Source organism: Nannobrachium achirus (genome assembly GCF_963921795.1).
Source record: "Nannobrachium achirus genome assembly, chromosome: 11".
NCBI lineage: Eukaryota > Metazoa > Chordata > Actinopteri > Myctophiformes > Myctophidae > Nannobrachium > Nannobrachium achirus.
The window spans coordinates 52,876,149-52,899,375 of NC_137820.1; the positions used below are offsets into that span (position 1 = coordinate 52,876,149).

Here is a 23,227-nt window from a genome sequence, read left to right on the forward strand (position 1 = left end):
ACATATTTAACAGATACTGTAAAGGAAGATAGATGCACACTGGATAGTTGTCCCATAAGTCCGATGTATACTTATATATAGTATAATGGTGTCCCACGGCAAATATAATTGTCTATTTTGGCATGGGCCACCATCGCATTCGCGATATTACACCATTACCATGCCAGATGAAGACACAATAATGAAACATAACTATGTCTAACTATCCAGTGTGCAGCTATTTTCCTTCATCGTGTGCATTCACTATGTTATGGAAACCTCGTCCTCGAATGGACCTTAAACGCTGCTGAAGTTGAAGGAAACCTAAAAAACATGCAACTGACATTTTCAAAAGTTTCTTACTGGGCTGTTTTTATGGAATGAGTTTAACAACCATTGGGCCACTAGAAACAGTCAATAGCCATAATTGGCATTCCAGTTTTTTCTTTTTTTTTGCTGATGAGTTGTTGTCCAACGGTTGCAATAATACTCAGTCATAGCCCTTTTCATTGCGTGTGTGTGTGTGTGTGTGTGTGTGTGTGTGTGTGTGTGTGTGTGTGTACGTGTGTGTGTGTGTTCGTGCACGCGCACATGTTTGTTTTTATGTGTGTGCATGTGCCGTGTGCACGCGTCCCCTCACAGCCGGGTGTCTTGGACCTCGTCCTCGGCTTCCTCTGGCAGCGAGGTGATCTTGGTGTCCTGTGGCGCCGCCCTCTTGGAGGAGTTGAGGCGGTGCAGGGCGGGGAAGAGCTTGAGGCGCTCGGCGCTGCTCATGGCCTGCTTCAGGTGGCTGCTGTCGTTCAGCAGCTTCTGGAGGGAGTCGTAGCGCTTCACAGAGCTGCCTTGAATGATCTGGGAGGAGGAGGAGGCACACTCACTGTAAAGCCTGACTTATATTTGGTACAAAAACACTGGTTCTCAAACATTTTTAAATTTCAAGGATCCGCAGTTTGGTATGCATTAGATTAGGCCGGGGGTCTTCAACAGGGGGTCCGGGACCCCTAGGGGGTCCTCAGTGTTACTACAGGGGGTCCTCCAAATCTTTGTGTGATAGAAACCTTTTTTCTCCTTTTTTATATTAACTTGAACTTTTTTTTATATTAACTTGAACCCTTGCATCCTGAGGCCTTTAGCCAAAAATAGCCGTTCTACAAACTCACAACGCCTCACGCTGCAAGGCATTGTTGAGCTAATCTGTCAAATCTGTTTTGCTAATCTGTGCTTTTATAATTAGATATTTGCTTGCTCTAATCGGTGTGATCTCTTCTTTATTGAAATTTGTATTTTTAAGATGGGTAAGTGGTGGGGCCAGAATCACACTGGGGATGTTGTGATGGTGTGGCTGTTAGCTACTGATGTGCCCCACGGAAGCCCTTTCAAACAGTTGCTCTTTTCTGTTACAGGACAGTGGGCAAGCGTCCTATTGTTTGTCCTGACTACAGTACAGCACCAGAGTTATGCAGTCTCTTCTTGCCAGATCTTTCTCCACAGGTCATTTGAAAGGGCCAGGGCAGGAGAAGCTTCTGGCTGAATCCAGTTGGAACAGAGGGGACGAAGCGCTTTGTGGGTTGTTTGTATTTCTGGAAACCAATAACATTTGTCCTGGGCAGTGCTATAAGCCCCAGGCACCGAGACGATGTGTCTCTTCACATAGTGTCTGTAGGGATAGGCTGTTGTTCTTATTTTATGTTCTTATTGTTGTAGGTAGGAGGACTTGGAAAGGACAACTCAACCAGTGGTTCTGCCACCAGTGTCAACGCTTTGATGAATAAAACAGCCTATTACTGTATGAGAAGAATAACCAAGTAAGCTGTGTGTGTGTGTGTGTGTGTGTTGCGTGCGTGCGTGCGTGCGTGCGTGTGTGCGTGCGTGCATGCGTGTGTACTAACCAGGAAGTTCTGACACTCCATAAGAGGTTCGACTCTGTGTTCTGACAGAATAACTGTACAGTCTGAGAACGACTGCTTCAACGTCTTCCTCAGCAACTTTAATGTCCTGCACACGCATACACACACACAAACACACACACACGCGCACACACACACACGCACACGCACACAGAGACCAAAAACACTGTAAATTAGACAATTGACCCAATTACTGTAAATGCTGTACATGCACATGTACTGAACACACACACACACACACACACACACACACACACACACACACACACACACACACACACACACACACACACACACACACACACACACACACACACGTCTTGCCATGCTCACTTGCTCACTTGCTTCCACCCCTATCGCTCCTCAGTAATTTAATTTGACCTAAACACACACACACACACACACACACACAAGGAATCAATTCTATTTCCTCTCTCTCACTGGCCACAACATTGGCCTATTCCAGAGTTCCTGTTGATATACTGTAGAGATGAAAGCAGTAGGGGTGTGTGTGTGTGTGTGTGTGTGTGTGTGTGTGTGTGTGTGTGTGTGTGTGTGTGTGTGTGTGTGTGTGTGTGTGTGTGTGTGTGTGTGTGTGTGTGTGTGTGTGTTAGCATCTGTGTGTGTGTGTGCGTGCGTGTGTGTGTGCGTTATAACGTCAGCACAGACCGCTCATTACATGCATCATTTATCATCAAGGCCACTATCTTCACGTGCACACATATTCTTTGACCACATACACTGTTTGTTATATCAAACACGCACGCACGCGTGTGCGCACACACACACACACACACACACACACACACACACACACACACACACACACACACACACACAGAGTGTGTAGTTGGTACTGACATGGGGTCGAGGTAGGATGAGGGTTCGTCCAGCAGTAGGATGCGAGCCTTGCTGAGGATGGAGCGGGCCAGACACAGCAGCTGTTTGTGGCCGTTAGACAGAACATAGCCTCCGTCCTCCAGCACAAAGTCCAGCTTGTCTGGGAACTGCTCGATCACTGACTTCAGACCCACCTGGAGAAACAAAGACCACACTTTAAGATCCCGTTAAGATCAGGAACGCATTATTACTTTAACCGTTATTTTATGTTTTAACTATTGAAAAATAGTAGATATACAAGCTCACAGATCTACAAGCTCGCAGTGAGCTCTTTGAATATTTGAGTCATCTCAAAATAGTCATCTCAAAATATTTAGTTCCAGGGACCCCCAAAAGCAAAATTAAACTTACAAATGTTCACTTTAAAAAATATATATTCAAAGATTTGCACAAATTTAGGGTTGTACAGTAGGTTTGCTGTTTTCGAAGCATTCATTTACAGTATATACATTCTCACATTTACAAATGGATAAATGGACCCTTGTGTAATGTACAAGCCACAAACATCAGGTTAGGTGTAAGGAGCAGTAGGGCCTTTAGGGGGTATTAACAGAGAGATAGAGTAAGAGAGGCATAAATAAAGTGAGCGACAAAAAAGAGCACCCGCTTCGACTGCTCTCTTCGCATTCAATCCGACTTTTTCACCATTTCTCAGACGTTTGAATGCAGAGAGTATCCACTGGGTATCCACGGAGGTTTATCCACGGTATCCTGTTCTCCGTGCACTTTGAAGTACGCATGCGCCGATATCTCTCGCCTTGAATATTATTCGTAATCGAACCCAAACCGTGGGTTTGTTGCATCCGTTCTCTACTGACTGAGCTAATGAACGGATGATGTGACTCCTTTTTTGTGCATTTATCTTTGACGTGGATAGTGGGGTAGACGTGGATAGTGAGGGACTGAATATTTACTATTCTGTCCATAACGGCACATAACTCGGTAACGCGGCTGAGTGGGATTGGGCGCCGTTCCCACCGCTCGCCCAATACCGCGCCGCTCCGTCGGGGTCTGTGGCGTGGAGCGTTACACCGGGGAACAGAGAATACTTGGCATCTGGTTCGAGGCTGGGATTCACCTCAGGTTTTATTTTTGCGCTCCTCTGAGGTTGACCACTAGATGTCGACATTTTACTACTAATATCTCTGCATTGGTGAGATATTGGATACTGGATATCCAAGTATCCTTGGATACCTCTGCATTGAAGAGTCTGAAAGCACGTGAATATTTCGCATTAAGTGCGTTGATATCATTCGAAACAGGTGAAAAGAGGGTGAGAGAGAGTTAAAGCTCACCTCCTCAGCGACTCTCCACAGCTCCTCGTCACTATAGCGACCGTGGGGGTCCAGGTTCATTCTGAACGTTCCGGTGAGGATGAAGACTTTCTGTTTAATACAACAATAAAAGTTATTAAATGAATAAACATGATTTTATTACACATACAAATCCTCAAAGCTGAGTTTTAAAAGTCCATTGATGCTGTGGTTTAAAAGGTTTCATACAAATAGCAGTGGCAACAATAGATACATAGTACAGTTATAATATGTGACACTAAAGGTCACTGGTCGACTTGACTTTGAGGCTATCATAATCCAGTACATGAAATGAAAATGAGTGTGTGTGTGTGTGTGTGTGTGTGTGTGTGTGTGTGTGTGTGTGTGTGTGTGTGTGTGTGTGTGTGTGTGTGTGTGTGTGTGTGTGTGTGTGTGTTCGTTCGTTCGTTCTCCAGTGTTCCATTTCTAAATGTCTCTGCTCATTTACAGTATCACCCTTAACTTCCTTGAGTGGGTTCCAGTTGGACCCGTATAGCTCTGTAACACTGTGATTTTATGAAAATTGAAAACCACTGACATAACGGGATCATGCCTGCTTTCTCAAGGGCACACCAGCAGAGGTTGTACCTGCGGGACCACACCAAAGGCCTTCCTCCACGTCTGCAGGGAGACCGAGTTCCAGGAGACCCCGTCGATGGAGATCTCTCCGTCAGTGTGGGCCAGGCGCAGCAGTGCTGACAGCAGGGTGCTCTTCCCTGAACCAGTCCTCCCCAACAGTCCCACCTGCACACAGCCAGCGGTGGTAAATATAATAAATACTTTGTTACAAGGGTCACATTTACCTATAGCAAGGCTTTCCAACAGGGGGTCCGGGACCCCTAGGGGGTCCTCAGAGTTATTAGAGGGGGTCCTCCAAATCTTTGTGTGATAGAAACTTTCTTTTCCTGAGAAGCCAAATGTAGCCAAAAATAGCAGATCTACAAGCTCTACAAGATCTTGTAGATCGGCTGTTGGAAAAAGTACAGAGTGAAAGGTCAAGTTTATTACTTATTGACGGTTCAAGTGGTTAAATATCTGAAAACACAAATTGACATGAATCCAAAATACACTGATGATTGTGCTGTCAAACGATGAAAATATATGGAATTTATATACAGGTCGTGGGGGTCCCTGCTTCATCTCTCTCTCAACTAAGGGGTCCTTGGCCTGAAAACGTTGAAGACCTATAGGTTTAATAATGTTAATGTTCACCTAATCTCCTCTACAGTTTAAACTACGCTGTATCTCATACAGTCTGAAAATGGAGAGCAAACCGGATGCAATGTTCTACTGGCAGCTACTGGTTCCACAATACTCTTACATTTCTTTTAAAGCAATGATTAGCTCTGGTAATATCTGTAGTTTTATCTGAGCATGATGTAAATTGTTCCAAATATTGTTTATCATCTTTATCTGTCATCTGCCCGTGAGTAGCCATTTTGTTTACATTATAGGTAGCTAGCCAGATAATGTCAGCTGGCCATTGACTTCACTTGCACACTTTCACTTGTCAAATACTATGTACAATTTCAAAACAGATCATATTATCTCATTCTGTGAATCACAGCTTGACAACTCGTACACCGTGCTTGTGGACGCGCGAGGACCACCGGCTGCCAACTGTTGGCGCGACGGCCTTGTTGATTTACATACTGTTGGCTTAGGAATACCCTACACGTGAGAGAGAAAGTAGAGCCGTGAGATATGTTCCTTTATAAGAGGCTACTATGCCAGCTCACTGAACTAGTGTCTACAGCACTTTGGCAACGTTCCCAAGAGGAAATGTTTGGAAAAAGGGTCCCTTTGCTGTCTTTCTTTTCACCTTTCCAAGCAAATGGACTGGTGATGACTATAGCTGGCTTAAAGACATTCAGAGTTTTATGTTACTAATTTGTCAGTGTAAGAGAAGGGATTTGCAAGATAAATGTAAAAAAGAAGACATCCTGTCTTTCAGAGTCCTTGGAGGTGTAGTCCACTGGTTCTCAACCTTTTCAGGCCGTGACCCCCAAAATAATCATATTTTAACTGGGGACCCACCCATCCTGACGAGCAATAAGAGTTGAGGCATTATATTTTGTATAACACGGTTCTATTGTGAAAATTGCAGATCTACATGCTCACTTTAAAAATTTCTGTCTCTAACATTTCGCCAATGTTTGTCACTTTAAATTGTCACTTTCGAAATGTGCATATAAACTCTATACAAACAATGTCGCACATTAAGTTAATCATCTGGGGACCCCCCCCAAAATAATAATTTGACCCACAGGTTGAGAACCACTGGTGTAGCCCACCACAAGCTGCTACACCGCATCATCTTTGGGTATGCGGCCATACTTAGGCTTGGCTCAGGGAAGAGTACGCCAATGCCTTGCATAGTCCAACATGAGCACATGACGGGCACTAAATAATGTACTACTTTTTATTATCTGTTTTCTATCGTATGTAATGTAAATGTGTATGTAGTCATTTAATTGCTATTTTATTTGCGCGGTCATTTTTTTTATTTTTTTTATTTCACTAATTTTGTAATATGACCCCAGGAAGAATAGTCACTGCTGAAGCGGTGACTAATGGGGATCTTAAATAAACAATAAACAATCTTTGGGAGCACACACACAGACATGTACAGAAGACCAAAAACCTGTCCATCTCAGATTCATTGAAGCTTGTGTTTACATGTATGTTCCGTCGCACAGTGGTATTTCTGTTGTCTAATAACTGGATAGTACAAAAGTCGACATTTCTGAAATCCAACTTTTGACAAAATGATGTAACCTGGGGTTTCACAGTAATGCTATGCATGTAAAACGCTCCATTCAAATGACTGCCATAACCGGATTATTCCCAGTAATCACATTATTTGGGAGCATTACTGTAGATGCTCTAATTGTTCCCTGAGACCAGGCTTCAGAAGGGGCACTTAAGTCACAACGTCCTCCATTACAACATAATTAATTTAACCGCTACGTTCACAGAAGTTAACCACTTTCAACCTGGCACCACTACTATACTTTGGACATGGCATTAAAGGATTTACCCTCAATTTCTTTCCCCCAAAATGACTAATATAGCTGATTAACAAGCGTGTAGATCGGTTTCTTTTCACTATTCATCATAAGGCAAAGTTGCATGAGGTTCACACGCACGCATACACACTCATGCACGTACACACACATCATTTATATTCCCTGAATACCTACACTGTGTCCTCCATCCACACTGAAGGAGACGTCATTGAGCACGGCGCGGCCAGCCTCCGTGTATTTGACCGTCATGCCCTGTACGTCCATCTGACCCCTGTTGGGCCAGTAGTCCCGGGCGTGGGGGTTGTCGATGACCAGGTCGTGACCTTTGCCTCCGCCCCCTCCACCTCCACCTCCACCGCCCACATAAGGCTCCTCTGAAGGCAGGTCGATGAACTTAAAGACCCGATCCACTGACCGCATCTGATAGACAGCAGAAGACAGGGAGAGAGAGAGAGAGGGCAGGGACGTGCAGAGAATGTTAGAGAGGCAGGGGCTATATTATAAAGGGCCTATCGAAAATAGCAGACCTCCAAGCTCACATGCTTGATTTCTACACAGAGAGGACAATTCTTTCAAGATACGTTAGGAGAGTTTGGACAAGGCAATTCTCTTGAATGCTGCCTTCAGGTATGACATGGAAAGAGGGCACTTGCATTTCTTTCACCATAGTAAAAACTGCATTCATGGTCTGGGAGAGGGCACTTTTTTACACACGGATAAAAGGGCAGGGGCTCAAGCCCCATTTGATGTCTATGTGTGCACGTGCCTGGGGGGTGGGGGGGGGGGGGGGAGGAGAGAGTTAAGAAGAGAGAGAGAGGACAGAGCAGAGAAAGAAGAGAGTGGGAGGAGAGCAGATAAGAGAGAGACAAGAGATGAGGAGAGAGCAAAGGAGGAGAGAGAGGAGAGGTGGAAGGATGAGGAGATAGAAGGGGATAATGGATGGATGGGATGGAGAGGAGAGGAGAGGAGAAGAAAAGAGGAGCAGAGAAGAGGAGGAAAAATAGTCACTGAAGAAGTGTGGTGATGACAGCCAAGTAACGGCATGAATAAATTATGACAGCAAGTCTGAATGAACCTCACTTTACAATAATAGCTTCAGCTATTGCTGTGTGTGTGTATGTATGTGTGTGTGAGTGCGTGTGTGTGTGTGTGTGTGTGTGTGTGTGTGTGTGTGTGTGTGTGTGTGTGTGTGTGTGTGTGTGTGTGTGCGTGCGTGCGTGCGTGCGTGCGTGCGTGCGTGCGTGCGTGCGTGCGTGCGTGTGTGTGTGCGTGTGTGTGTGTGTGTGCGTACATGCGTACGTGCATGTGTTCCTGCAACTTAAAATAATGCGAGCACCACTCAAATGTCTCCTGGTGGTTTGTCAGCGGGTGCATGGTCTTGAAAGGTTCTTTCACAGTCAGTGCGAGGGATTAGCAGCACATACATATTGTATGAGTGATTCGACAAATAAGACCTCTTTGAATCACTCATGGAAATGTCCTTCAGGTGCTTTGATTAATCACATGAACCCTAGCGCCCCTATTCATGCCATCAAGTCATTGAGCCATGTGAGCTTCCAGGTCTGCTATGTTTTGGTATATACTGTACAGTAATTGATTTGGTGTAGGGGGTAAAAACGAGGGGGCCAACCGGCCAAGTATTCTCTTCTTAAGTCTGATGTAATTTTGTAGGTGGAGAAAAGTGAGGCCTAGGCGTCTCCAGCGCCTATCTTTCACCATTCAAAACAACAATGTTGGAACCCGTGAATCTTTTTTACTATTATGCTCATTTTTCAGAAAGGAACCATTGGGATTAAAAGGAGTCTTAATGCTTTAAACTCAAATATTGTATTCATGTAATTGTTCTCACACAGGGCATAATAAAGGATAGTTCTAATAATAATAATAATAATAATAATGAATTGCATTTTTATAGCGCTTTTCCAAGTGCTCAAAGCGCTTTACAATGGTTCATTCATTCATACATTAAGGAAGTGAAGTCTAGTCTATAGCGCCAAGGGTTCGCCCTAACGCTATGTCACTAATGAGCCCTTGTGCTCGAATTACTGGCGGTGCGCCCACTCGTCTGTGGTTAAAATAAAAGATACAGTTTCGCTACTCACCAAAACAAAGACGGATTTAGGGAGTTGAAAGCCTACTTTACTTAGTGGGAACACTCAAAGCCCCCCAGATCACGTCTAAAATACACTTTTTATCCAGAGAAGAGAATATTTCACCGGAAGGCAAAATCTGGTCAATGGACATTTCTATTGACAAGATCTGTAGAGGGCGGTGTGGAGTAACTAAAACCTCCAGTGAAAGGGTTTCTTCTCTGGCCAAAAAGTGTATTTTAGACGTGGGGTGGGGGGATCTGAGTGGTCCCACTAAGGTAAAGTAGGCTTTCAACTCCTTAAATCCGTCTTTGTTTTGGTGAGTAGCGAAACTGTATATTTTATTTTTACCACAGACTAGAGGGTGCGCAGCCTTTCCTGTCTCGCAAGGGCTCATTGGTGACATAGCGTCAAGGAGAACTCATTCTAATGCTAAGGACCAGAGCTGGTTATGATAGCAGCGCCGTTCGCCGTAGCGTTATAGTTTCAGAAGGATACAAAAACAACTTTTTATGGACAACTTTGGGGTAAGTAAGTGATTTGAAGGAGGATATATATATTTATGAAATGAATAGTTTTCAAAAACGCTGTTATTCTCAGCATGGAAGACAGAGGCTCATGTTTCTCTCCTCCTGTCCTGCTCTTACAGTGGTGGGAAAAGTACTCAATTGTTTTACTTAAAAGTATCAATACTGCAATATAGAAATAGGCTACTCTGTAAATGCAGTGGAGTAAAAATACAATATTTGGATCCGAGATGTAGTGAAGTAAAAGTATTGGAAATTGGAAACACTCAAGTAAAGTACAAATACCTCAAAAGTGTACTTAAGTACAGTACTTGAGTAAATGTATTTAGTTACTTTACACACCACTGGAAGAATTGCAGCGTTTCCTCTTCTCTTTCTTGTTGACAGGAAAGTGGTAGAATTATACTTTAGTTGTTATTTTTGTCTCGGATCTGTTGAAAATAGCGAGGGACACAACACTGCACATAGTAACAATACAACTGCTGGCCCCACCCGGAAGTGGCGGGGGTCTGACTGACAAAATTATGCCACGGCTTAAGAATAGATAGATCCCTGTGGTGTATTTAGTATGTATTTAGATACTAGGGTTTAAGTGGTTAAGAGGTTAAATATCCATGGTGTGTGTGTGTGCGTGTGTGCGTGTGTGCGTGCGTGCGTGCGTGCGTGCGTGCGTGCGTGCGTGCGTGCGTGCGTGCGTGCGTGCGTGCGCACGTGCGTGCGTGCGTGTGTAACATACCAGTCCATCCACAGTGATACTGGTGATGATAGCCCACTGAAACGTCCCCAGGATGAGCATGGCTAGAGCCACGATGATGCCGATCTCTCCCGGTTTGTCCTCTGTGGTGCGTGCGCACATACACACACACACACACACACACACACACACACACACACACACACACACACACACACACACACACACACACACACACACACACACACACACAATGAAATGTGCACATGTGCCACCGACGCACAAACAGACACACGGACGCAAACACAGGCAGGAGAAAGGGCTGTGTGCTGATGTCAGAGCACAGCTGTCTCTAATGGGCTGTGAAATAAGCCTTTAATCAAACCCTCAACATAAACACACACGTTGTGCGTACGTGAGTGTGTGTGTGTGTGTGTGTGTATGTGCACGTATGCAGTGTGTGCAAATTTGTTTCTATGAATGAAAAAGCGGAGATGTGTGTGGGTGTGTGTGCAGTGTGCACGCCCGTGCATGTGTGTACAGTAAGTGCGCATGTGTTTCCTATCCTTTCCCACTACCACCAAAGCAAGCAGAACGACTATGTCTCGTTCCATTACATTAACCCAAATGACATCCCCACTGTTCCAATCAAACTTAACGCATGTTTTTCATAGATATACTCCAACGATGTTATGATCACATTATGTCACACATAATACATAAACAGAAACGGCTTCCTTCTGACCGCCCTGTCTTGGCAAAGACTGCCTCACATCTCACAGTGGGTTACAGGGCTCTGTTGTCTGTTTCAACTCTGGATTCAGCCCAAAGGCAGACGAGGACATACAGCACCGGATTATTATAGTTAAACTAAATAGTTATCCACTTAATATATATATAGTTATACTAACATAAAATAAAAAGCCAAATTTGGTGTGAGAATAAGAAAAAAAACATTTCAATTTCCCGACAGCGACGATATGCCGAAACTTTGAAGCATACCCGTCGTTAGCATACAGTAGGTCGTTACCCACCCTTCTGCCTCCCTGCCACCCCCACCTAGGCCTGTCACAATAATTACATAATCGTCTAATCGCAATTATTTGACATAATCGCATTTATTTGACATAAGCGCAATTATTTGACATAATCGCATTTATTTGACATAAGCGCAATTATTTGACATAATCGCATTTATTTGACATAAGCGCAATTATTTTCTCATAATCGTTTCCATGTTGAAAAATTATCATATATTTTTCAAACATCTTCAAAAATAGTGGAAATAGCAGATCTACGCGTTGTGAGCTTGTAGATCGGCTATCAACGAAAGTTGTCAAATATGTCAGTAATTTCTTTGTATATTCAGGTTACGTGTCATATCTGCCATGTGCAACTTCAAAGCCTATTATCGTCATTCGCAATTATTTGAGTGACAATTGTCACATGTAAAATGTCATAATGGTGGCAGCCCTACTTACGGTTGGTTCCCACGGCGATGAAGACGGCGGCGGTGAAGAAGAAGACAAAGATGATGTCACAGCGGAACAGGAACCAGCGCAGCGTGGCCAGGTAGTGGAACCAGGTGGCCGTGTGTGTGTTCAGAGCCTTGTGGAACAGGGTCTCAAAGTAGCTCTGGCGACCAAACGCCCGGATGGTCCACAGACCCCTCACAGAGATGATCAGGTGGGAGAAGATGGGGCTCCGTGCTGGGCGGACAGGAGAGAGAGAATAGAAATAAGCTGTCAGCTTTAGAGCATTTTTTAAAATACTTTTGATGATGGTGGAGCCTATGTACAGTATGTATATTGCATTGTCAATAAAGATGTCAAAGTCAGAGAGATGGGGCATGTTTTATTAAAGATGTCTTTTAAACCAATAAAAAGTGTAAGTGTGTGTGTGTGTGTGTGTGTGTGTGTGTGTGTGTGTGCGCGTGTGTGCGTGTGTGTGTGTGTGTGTGTGTATTTATATATACTAGAGGTTCTGGCCGCTACGAGACCCTCACTCCTACATCGCACCGCCAATCCGTCTGATATGCCCATATATGGAGATCTCAGTCCTTGTCTCTTTTATGCCCATATATGGAAATCACTGTATCTGTCGGTCCTTGTCTCTTGTATGCCCATATATGTTAAGGAAATCGCTGTATCTTTCAGTCCTTGTCCCTTTTATGCCCATATATGGAAATCTCTGTATCTGTCAGTCATTGTCCCTTTCCATTCTAATAGAAACGACCCCTTATCTTCCTGGAAACCCTTGAAATCCAAATCTTTGAGGGACTCTCTGATCAGGCTGAGAACTTGCCCAAATTTGGTGTCATATGCCATAGATATGTCATAGACGACCAGCATCATAGATTTATGACTCACAGGAAGTCCAAGATCCACATTGGACCCACACCGTTGCCATGTGGATTCCAAGATTCATATGAATATGAAACTTTAAAAAGAATATATGCTTACTTGTGATAGATAGTAGGCCTTCAATTCACAGAATCCCTGGACTCAACATAAGGACACCAACACTACTGAAGCACACAGCTAGTTTTACACAGTGAAGAAGTTCTCTCATTGCATCAAAATATTATTCCAAAGCAACCATGTCTAGGAACAAGCCTCCCTTGTTTTGATACAAGTCGTTGTTTTCCCTGCTGCTCATCTTCTGAACCCTCGTCAATCTGCCCGGGAAATGTTGCAAATGTGAGGAAGGAAACAATAAAGCCGATGGTCTCATGAGCGCTCCGCTAGCTTTGATAGCAAACAGGTTGCGGGCCGCATAACTGCTGTCATCCAGAAAACTGGTGGAATCACATTTGAAGAAAGTGAGATCATCTTCCAATGACGCCAATGAAATATGTCAACAATGTCAATAAGAAGAGAATGTTGCTGCTGGCAAACACGCCGCCAAACAATCCCCATGCTTCCCCCGGCGTGTTACGTGTTGTGTGACACACATTCTGAAACATGTAGGACAGCCATGCCAGGATGAAGCTGAAGGAAATCCCAGCTCGGATGTTCTCTCTGACCCGCCTGTGCTCCCTCTCTCTCTCTGGCTACGGAAAGACCTTGTTGCCATCAATTAAACACACATTCAGTGACAGTCAAAGGCACCGTTGTTGAAACGTGCAAGAGAAACGTCACTGTATTCGTCAGCACTCTGAAGTGACCTCTTTCCATCTGGACTGCTGTGTGGACAAATTAACCAAATAAAAACATAGTGTCCCTATACTGGGGGTGAACATTCTGTATCTACAAGCTCACAACGCGTTACAGGCTTGTAGATTGTCTCTTTTCCGTGAAGAGATTTAGGTGTTTAGGGAAAACAGCAGTGTAGAAGCCTTTATTTGAATACATGAAGCACTAGGTTTTCTATGCTTGGGCGTCTTGCACAAGCCTTAAACCACTTGCTGTAGTCAGATACTTTTCATAAAAAATATCACGACTAAACACTCATCAGTCATAACTGCAATGTCAGAAACCAATGCCACAGAATGCCTGCACATGTGTACTAGCTTCTTGCCACATGCTTCTTGTGTCACAGCAGTTGATCTGGTCTTGCAGTTTGACCTGGTTCTCCTGTTTGGCCTTTCTGATGCTTTGTCAGATTAAAGCCAAGATCTCATTTATAGATGGTCACTGATGGTCACTGTTCAGTACTGCCTCTCTCAATATCCGGCAATGTTGACCCACCAAGGCAACTACATTGTAAATGCACTGTTTTCAGCATGTGGCACTTACTCCAGGAAGTAGCCATCAGCAGGGATGTCCCTCTGTCATGATCTCTGCTCCAAGGCCCCACACTGTTCTCATGAGCACTTCCTATTTTATCCTGAAGACACGTTGACGGGCCATGATACTGTAACTCCACCCAAAAATGTTGGCAGGCCAGGAATGCTCCTATTTGAAATACTTTTTCAAATAGGAGTGGACTTTAAATGGTGGACTGATTAGGATGCCACTCCTCTAGGCAAACATGCATGGCCTTAGCTGACCTTGTGTTTTTGTTGTGTTCCTACGTGAAAACAAACATCAAATCTCTGAACCTGAATTATGCTCAATTTAAACATCATCATTGTGTGCCGGTTCTGTGTGTCGAAAATAGCAGATCTACAAGCTCACAACATGTTGCATTACAACGCCCTGTGAGCTTGCAGATCTGCTACTCGTGGCCTGCGACACTGGCACCTACACAAAGACTTATAAACCAGGCTTCAGATTGGAGGTGAGTTGTGCTTTCGTTAGCTCTCTCTCTCTCTTCCTTAACTAGTCCAGCCCCACAGAGGCGACTCTTCCATCCTCTTCCGCCCTCTTCATCCTCTCCTCTGTGTGTTTTTGCCCATCAGCTTGACCTCTGACACCTGGCGCAGCGCCAAATGCCTGGAGGGCCGTGGAGATGCCCAACAGTCTGCCCCTCTTACTTCCTGAGTTCACACTTTATTGCTTCTATCTACTATGTTCTCATGTTTACTTTTCCAGCATGAACAGAACGCACGATTGTGCTTGTCATCATAATTCTGATCTGTGTCTTTTTGTCTCCAGCACACATTGTATCCCCAAATGGCCCATAGGCTTATTCAGGGATGTCGCACCAAATTCTGGGCCCTGGGTACAAGGATTCACTGCGGGCCACCCATGAATGTTCTTCATAGGGGGAGGGGATTTAACTGAGTCCCGCGCTGCAAGCTTGTATATTTTTGAAAAATCATGATATCAAGAAGGTTTTTTGAGAAACCTATGTTTCTATGTCAGTAGTTCTCAAACTTTTTCATGTGAAGGACCCCCAAAATGATATGTATTTGGCCACAGACCACCATCTCAAAATATTTAGTTCCAGGGACCCCCAGTAGCTAAATTTGAGTTACAAATGTTCACTTGCATACAGTATATTCAAATATTTGCAGTAGTAGTAACTCAGTCCCACTACCCCCCCTGGGCTTATTTACCTTCAGCTTCCAGCATTTTGAGTTGTTGACCAGTTCGCAGAAAGTACTTTCTGAGGAAGACGAAGATGACAGCCAACGGGATGGCTGCGATGAAGATGTAAGGCCGCATAATGGACACAACGAAGATGGCTCCCAAGACGATCAGAGTCAACTGGAGATGTGGCCAACAGCACAGGACAAAGTAGAGGAGCAAACAGTGAGTGTCAGAGCAAACAGCAATTTACAAATACATTCATAAGCGTTTACATTCATTTGTCTAGAGTGGCAGATGGGTCAAAGGCAAAGATAAACAACAAGTTGTTGACCTCCTTGTGACTAGAAGTGTTTCTTGTATTTCTTGTGTTTTCCTTAATGGCCAGAAAGGGTGCAGAAATAATGATGTTTAAGACATTTCAAAAAGGTCTATGTGCTTTACGGCTTTAATGTTACAGATATCTAGTGCTACCATGTCAACCAAGACATGAAAACAAGTGATGTAAAACTGTAGAAATTGCAAAAGGAAGGAGAACAGCCCTGAAGATTGATGTGGGAAGGCAAGTTAAAATGGCTAATCCGCAAAGTAAAGCACTGCTTCATCACACAAGGCCGAAAACAAACGGTTCTGGACATACAAGGTTTCCGCCCGACAACGACGATATGTATGTGTTGTTTGTTTCAAATGCTAGTTTCACTCAACTACAAGGTATTCCTGGAATAAATGTGCTCTTTCTCGGTACAAAATGTCTCCCACCTGTATCAGGTCAAACAGCACCAGAGGCAGCATGTCATCGATGGTGGCCATGTCCTTAGTGAATCTATTCATGATCCGTCCTGCAGGAGGAGCGGAAAGTGTAGTTATGCTTCATGTATACTTCACTGTAAAGCAGTGCTTTTCAACCTTTTTCACATCAAGGTCCATTATTTATTTGGCATTTGAGCCACGGAACACCATTTGATGAGATTTAGCCTCTCAGACCAAAAAACATAGCATATTTTGTTATCGTTAGATAAGATTTTGTCCACAATTCCATGCTGTATTGATGCGGTCCTATAGGCTAATCTATCTATAAATGCGAGAAGTCTCTGCGTGTGTGTGTGTTTGTAATCCGCGTATCTCGAGAACCGTTCGTCCCACCGGCTTCAGATTCGGCACGCGCGTTCCCCGCCGCGGCACGGAGTGCAGTGCCGGGTCTCGACCCGACCCGACGCGCGGTTTTCCCAAACCGGCGCGAAACGTTCGGAATCTCCTTATGCGGGGTTGATTGTTGACATCAGGCTGTTTCTGAGGAAATCGGCGAAAGCTCTGACTCATTGTGACATCACTTCATAAAAGGCTCTGACATCACGTACGCCACATGAGTCAACAAAAAATCTCTGTGAGTGTGTATGTATGTAGGTAATCCACGTATCTCGAGAACCGTTCGTCCCACGGGCACGCGCGTTCTCCATATGGGCATAAAATGAATGCCCCCATATGAGAACCGTTCGTCCCACGGGCACGCGCGTTCCGTCCCACGGGCACGCGCGTTCTCCATATATGGGCATAAAATGAATGCCCCCATATATGGGCATAAAATGGATAAAGGGACACAGACAGACAGATTCAGAGATCTCCGATAACCGTTCGTCCCACGGGCACGCGCGTTCCGTCCCACGGGCACACGCGCGTTCCCCGCCGCGGCACGGAGTGCAGTGCCGGGTCTCGACCCGACCCGACGCGCGGTTTTCCCAAACCGGCGCGAAACGTTCGGAATCTCCTTATGCGGGGTTGATTGTTGACATCAGGCTGTTTCTGAGGAAATCGGCGAAAGCTCTGACTCATTGTGACATCACTTCATAAAAGGCTCTGACATCACGTACGCCACATGAGTCAACAAAAAATCTCTGTGAGTGTGTATGTATGTAGGTAATCCACGTATCTCGAGAACCGTTCGTCCCACGGGCACGCGCGTTCTCCATATGGGCATAAAATGAATGCCCCCATATGAGAACCGTTCGTCCCACGGGCACGCGCGTTCCGTCCCACGGGCACGCGCGTTCTCCATATATGGGCATAAAATGAATGCCCCCATATATGGGCATAAAATGGATAAAGGGACACAGACAGACAGATTCAGAGATCTCCGAGAACCGTTCGTCCCACGGGCACGCGCGTTCCGTCCCACGGGCACGCGCGTTCTCCATATATGGGCATAAAATGAATGCCCCCATATATGGGCATAAAATGGATAAAGGGACACAGACAGACAGATTCAGAGATCTCCATATATGGGCGTGAAATGGACGCAAATAGACAGATATCTCCATATATGGGCATATATGGGCAGACGTACGCCACATGAGTCAACAAAAAATCTCTGTGAGTGTGTATGTATGTAGGTAATCCGCGTATCTCGAGAACCGTTCGTCCCACGGGCACGCGCGTTCTCCATATATGGGCATAAAATGAATGCCCCCATATGAGAACCGTTCGTCCCACGGGCACGCGCGTTCTCCATATATGGGCATAAAATGAATGCCCCCATATATGGGCATAAAATGGATAAAGGGACACAGACAGACAGATTCAGAGATCTCATACGGCATAAAGGGACACAGACAGACACACAGACAGACGGATACAGAGATCTCCATAAATGGGCATAAAATGGACGCAAATGGCATATATGGGCATAAAATTTATGCAGAATCACAAAGATCTCCATATACGGGCATAAAGGGACACAGACAGACAGATTCAGAGATCTCCATATATGGGCGTGAAATGGACGCAAATAGACAGATATCTCCATATATGGGCATATATGGGCATAAAATGGACCCAGAACTATATCTGCAGTGATCTCCATATATGGACATAAAATGGACGCTGACAGACAGACAGATAACAGATATCTCCATATATGGGCATAAATGGACACAGGCAAACAGATGGTCAAAACGGGTCCTATGACAACAGGTATAATGGGGTTTGCATTAAAGGGCGGGGCATTCATTCCCTATTTACGTTGTTCCGAGTTGGCCAGGTCGCCGACTAGACGCTGGGCCGCCCGAAGGGCGGCCCAGCTTCTAGTAAGTATAAATCAGCCTCGATTTAATTATTATGGCGTTTGGTAGGACTAACTGAACCTTCTAAAGAATACCAAATCACTAGATGAAAGCAGTGTGTCTTGCAATTCAATCAGTAAGACAAACTTTAGAGCATTGAATAGACCTTTTTCAATATTGACGTGAAACGTGGTAACACAGGTGTTACCATTTATCCTAATTAAGGTTCTGTTCCATTTACCGGTAGTGTAGCAGAGCCTTTCCAGTTAGCCAGAATAATGTTCAATAGCAGCACCTGACACTGTTTGACCTTATAAGGGCATTCCGCCAAGTGCGTATGTCCACCATTGCCTAGCCAGGTCTTGGCTTCCATGTGCATCACAGACTTCAAGTGGCCAGTCTGTCAGCCATCTATGATGCCTACAGTATCTATGACACGTGACTCCACATTTTGGCGATCCAGACCTCATTGCGAGGCGTTGTGAGCATGTAGATCGTCTGTTTTCACAATATCTGCCTCTAATAATTGACACGTGACTCCACATTTTGGCGATCCAGACCTCATTGCGAGGCGTTGTGAGCATGTAGATCGTCTGTTTTCACAATATCTGCCTCTAATAATTGACATTTTGGCCAATGTTTAATTTATCATTTTAGAGGTTTTAAAAAGTCCTTTAATTGTCACTTTAGAAATGTGTAGATACCCTCTATCTACCGTATATACATAAACTTTATGTTGATTTGTTTACTGTTGAGTGGGGACCCCTGAAAATAATTTGGACACACACACACACACACACACACACACACACACACACACACACACACACACGCACACACACACACACACACACACACACACACACACACACACACACACACACACACACACACACACACAGAGTCACCCAGTCACCCACCAGTCTTCATGGTGTTCAGTACTGCCATGGGGGCTCGCAGCACAGAGCTCAGCATCTGTTCGTGGAGCCTCTTGGAGACGGTCAGCAGAGTGTGCACCAGCGGAAGCCCCCTGAAGAAGCCCAGGGCCAGCACACTCTCTGAGGTGGCCACGTAGATGTAGATGATGTAGTAGGCACTGGTTGGTGTGACGATGACGGCCAGGTGGACTGCAGGGGAGGAGGCGTTTTGGTGCTGCTCGTCGACGTAGTTGGGAGCATTAGGGTTGTTCCCCTCCCTCCAGATCTTACTAGGGGAAGAGATGGAAGGGTTCAACGTGACGACCAATGGCTTTTGAGAACCGGAGCTTTACGTTACTGATTCAACAATTTTCCAGCGCGTAGCATAGATTTTTACATTTTCATGTACGATTTTCCGACCTGGATTTCGATCCAATGCAGTAGTGCATTGGATCGTTGGATCATAAACCCCACCGTATTGTATAGGTAGATAGTAGGTACATTTTAACACTTACTCTGTGATGAGGAAAATGCCAATGACTGAACCAGCAACCTGAATGGAAAAAGGAGAAAGATTTAACCTTTATTCAAGTGGACAGTTACACTTATTGAATACACTTAAATGCAGTGGTGTAAAGTAACTAAGTACATATAAAAAGAAAGTACCCCCTCTTCTGTGTTGCCTAGAACTGGAGGATTGATTTTGGGGTTTGTATTGTAAAGTACAACGGTGTGATGTCATCAAGTTGTACTTTACAATACAAAACCAAAAATCAATCCTCCAGTTCTAGGCAACACAGAAGAGGGGGAACCTTTTTCTATTTCCACACAGCTCCTCTAATGTATATTAATGACATAGTTCAATATTGAAAATGGGTGGTCTTCCCCTTTAAGTAAAATGTTTAGGTATTTGTACTTTACTTCAGTATTTCCAAATACTTGTACTTTTACTCCACTACATTTATTTGAAAACTAGTTACTAGTCACTTTGCAGATATAAATTATAATATTATAAAACATCCATTAACCACTTCATCCTTATTTCATACCTTGGCTATTTGAAGATAGACGATTTACAAGCTCACAACGTGTCACGATGCGACGCGTTGTGAGCTTGTAGATCTGCTATTTTCAAACATTTTTGTACTTTTACTTTTTGTACTTTTAATGCCAATACTTTCATACTTTTACAAAAGTACATTTTGAATTCCGTACTTTTACTTGTAACAGAGTATTTATATATAATGGATTTGAGCACTTTTTCCACCACGGCTTAAATGCTTGTGAATTTACCTCAATGGCGAAGACAAACACAATATATAACAGGATATAGACCAGGGTCTTGTTGGTGGTGACGTAGCGCAAGTAAGTGTTCCATGAGGTAGTTTCAAAGTTCTCCCGGTCATCCGCAAACGCTTCCTGTAGAGAAGCGGACAGATCAGATCAACAGTTACCCAGAGACATGACTCAAGTAATGGGAACTGAAATAAATTACCTGGAATTTATTTGACTGTAAAATCTGGAAATATTCACATACAGAACATACACAACGTTAACCAGATTGGGTCTTTCCTTACCCAACAGAGATTATACAAACTGTCAATTAGATTCTTTCTTCCAGTGAAAAATAGCAGATATACAAGCTCACAGCACGGCACTCTCTGTGCCGCGCTGCAAGCTTGTAGATCTGCTATTTTTGAAAAAGTCGTGAAAATGTGTGCAAATCTTTGAATATATGTATTTTCAAAGCGAACGTTTGTAACTCAAATTTTGCTTCTGGGTGGTCCCTGGAACTAGATATTTTGAGATGGGGTCTGTGGCCAAATAAATATCAGTTTGGAGGTCCTTCACAAGAAAAGGTTTCAGAACCACCGACATAGTAGTCTCATAAGAACAGACTAACTGAGCTCCAGTTAAGTGAAAAGGACCTTTTCTTTGACGATGGCTAGCCAGATTGCTGACATATAAACATGGGTTTTTCAAAAAATCTTATAGAAGTTATAGAATCGGGTCAAAATTCTAATTTTCACGATTTTTCTAAAATAGCAGATCTACAAGCTCGCAGCGCGGCACTCGGTGCCGCGCTGTGAGCTTGTATATCTGCTATTTTTCAATAGTTAAAGCATAAAATAATGATACACAATATAGTGTACCCGTTCTGAATGGGTTAAATAGGAAGTCTTGGAAGGACGTAGGTTTACCCAATATCCAATGTCCACGTCCCCAGAATCTGAATTCTGATCCAGACTCCGGAGGCATGGATGAAGGCTATTGGGAAAACCAGCCTCTTATTTCATTCCAATTCTCCCTGCTGTGTACCTCCATGTCCTCCTCGTCGATCTCCTCACTGATGTCATAGACGCTGTCTTTAGACAGGCGGCGGGAGTAAATGTCCAGTTCGGAGGCCAGCTCACACTGCGGCGTGATGGACAGCTTCTTCCTGAAGGACGACTGCACGAGTTCCCTGCGACCCTGTCCCTGGGAGGTGGTCATGAAGGTCAGGACGGACTGCCGCCGCTGGCCGCTCAGCTGCTGCAGGCCGTGGTGGTACAGGTTGCCCCTGGGGAGAACCTCCTCCACCTGGTCGTCTTCAGGAACCACCGAGAACTTCCTTTCAGAGAGTTCCTTGACACCGTCCTCGATCGTGGTGGACTGCGGGCCGCTGCCAGACTGCTGGGAGTTCCCCATGAAGGAGAACTTGCGAGCGGCCGTGAGCGGGTTGAGGATGAGGGACGGCTTGCGCTTTTCCGGGTGACCGTCGCTTCCGGGGAGCCCCTGGGGCCCGGAGATGATTATCGGGGGTGGAGGCTGACGGAACGACCCGCGCATGGATTCTGGACCTCGGAAGCCAGCAGATTCGTCGACCGAGACCCTGCGGAGGGTTTCGGTAAGGATGGTGCTGCGTCCGTCCGCGTTGAAGTTGTCATACGCCTCGATGCCTAGGAGCAGGGTGCTGAAGTCAGGACGCTGGGACTGGAGCTCCGAGAAGGTGCCGTAGAAGTAACAGACGCCGTTGTGAAGCAGCAGGATCTTGTCCGCTCGTTTGAGGTGGTCCAACTTGCTGGTGATCACGACACGCGTCTTGGAGGCCATCAGTTTACATAAGCACCTGCACAAACACATTGGCAGCATGAATATCAGATAAATGGCAACATTTTCACGATTGAAATAATATCAATTTCTTGCCAACTATCACATTATATTACAGTAATATATTAGAGCTTAAAGTCTATAGTGTTTCTATATACATTTTTATTGGAAGACCTGTTGTCATATTGTACCATGGTACCATGTTCGTACCATGTACATTTTATTTAGAGTCCTTTACAAAGTTCATTCTGATTCATGAATCGATTATTCATATTTGATTCATTTGTACTGCATCCCTTTAAAATATATATAGTTTGACTTTTTTCAGCATTTTGTATGGTAGAAATATACATAACTTAGTGATAAGGCATGTTTATCGTCTAACGGTAAGGTGTATTACCGTAGCCATGACACACCACTTACAAACCAGAAGCAACACCAATAACCTTGACCTTGCCTACAGTAGACTGTAGGCAAGGTCACACACACCCCACTCCCTCAAAACATAAAGACTCTCTGTTGGGGATATACACACTTCTCAAAGATCTCTTTCTCTGTCACAATGTCCAGGTGGGTGAAAGGAGAGTCCAGGAGATAGAGGTCTGCATCCTTGTACACAGCCCTGTGTGAGAGAACACACACACACACACACACACACACACACACACACACACACACACACACACACACACACACACACACACACACACACACACACACACACACACACACACACACACACACACACACAGTGCAGGGGGGAGATCAAAGGAATGTGACACCTGATTTATACTTAGATGCGAGACACAGTG

The 23,227-nt window shown here is 44.6% G+C and overlaps 1 protein-coding gene across 1 annotated transcript in view; it reads right to left on the minus strand.

The window, feature by feature from the left end:
* Nucleotides 1-615: 615 nt before the first annotated feature.
* The window catches only part of cftr (CF transmembrane conductance regulator), a gene marked incomplete at its 3' end in the record, with an annotated part of 49,487 nt that continues 26,875 nt past the window's right edge, over nt 616-23,227 (minus strand). The window contains exons 13-27 of the mRNA XM_080736530.1: nt 22,951-23,037; nt 21,645-22,434; nt 20,619-20,744; nt 19,841-19,878; nt 19,329-19,615; nt 16,112-16,191; nt 15,382-15,532; nt 11,921-12,148; nt 10,482-10,582; nt 7,303-7,548; nt 4,688-4,843; nt 4,082-4,171; nt 2,748-2,920; nt 1,869-1,974; nt 616-831 (exon numbers count right to left, since the gene is read on the minus strand). Of these exons, the coding sequence (XP_080592656.1) occupies nt 616-831; nt 1,869-1,974; nt 2,748-2,920; nt 4,082-4,171; nt 4,688-4,843; nt 7,303-7,548; nt 10,482-10,582; nt 11,921-12,148; nt 15,382-15,532; nt 16,112-16,191; nt 19,329-19,615; nt 19,841-19,878; nt 20,619-20,744; nt 21,645-22,434; nt 22,951-23,037 (2,875 nt within the window). The remainder of the gene's footprint in view (nt 832-1,868; nt 1,975-2,747; nt 2,921-4,081; nt 4,172-4,687; nt 4,844-7,302; nt 7,549-10,481; nt 10,583-11,920; nt 12,149-15,381; nt 15,533-16,111; nt 16,192-19,328; nt 19,616-19,840; nt 19,879-20,618; nt 20,745-21,644; nt 22,435-22,950; nt 23,038-23,227) is intronic.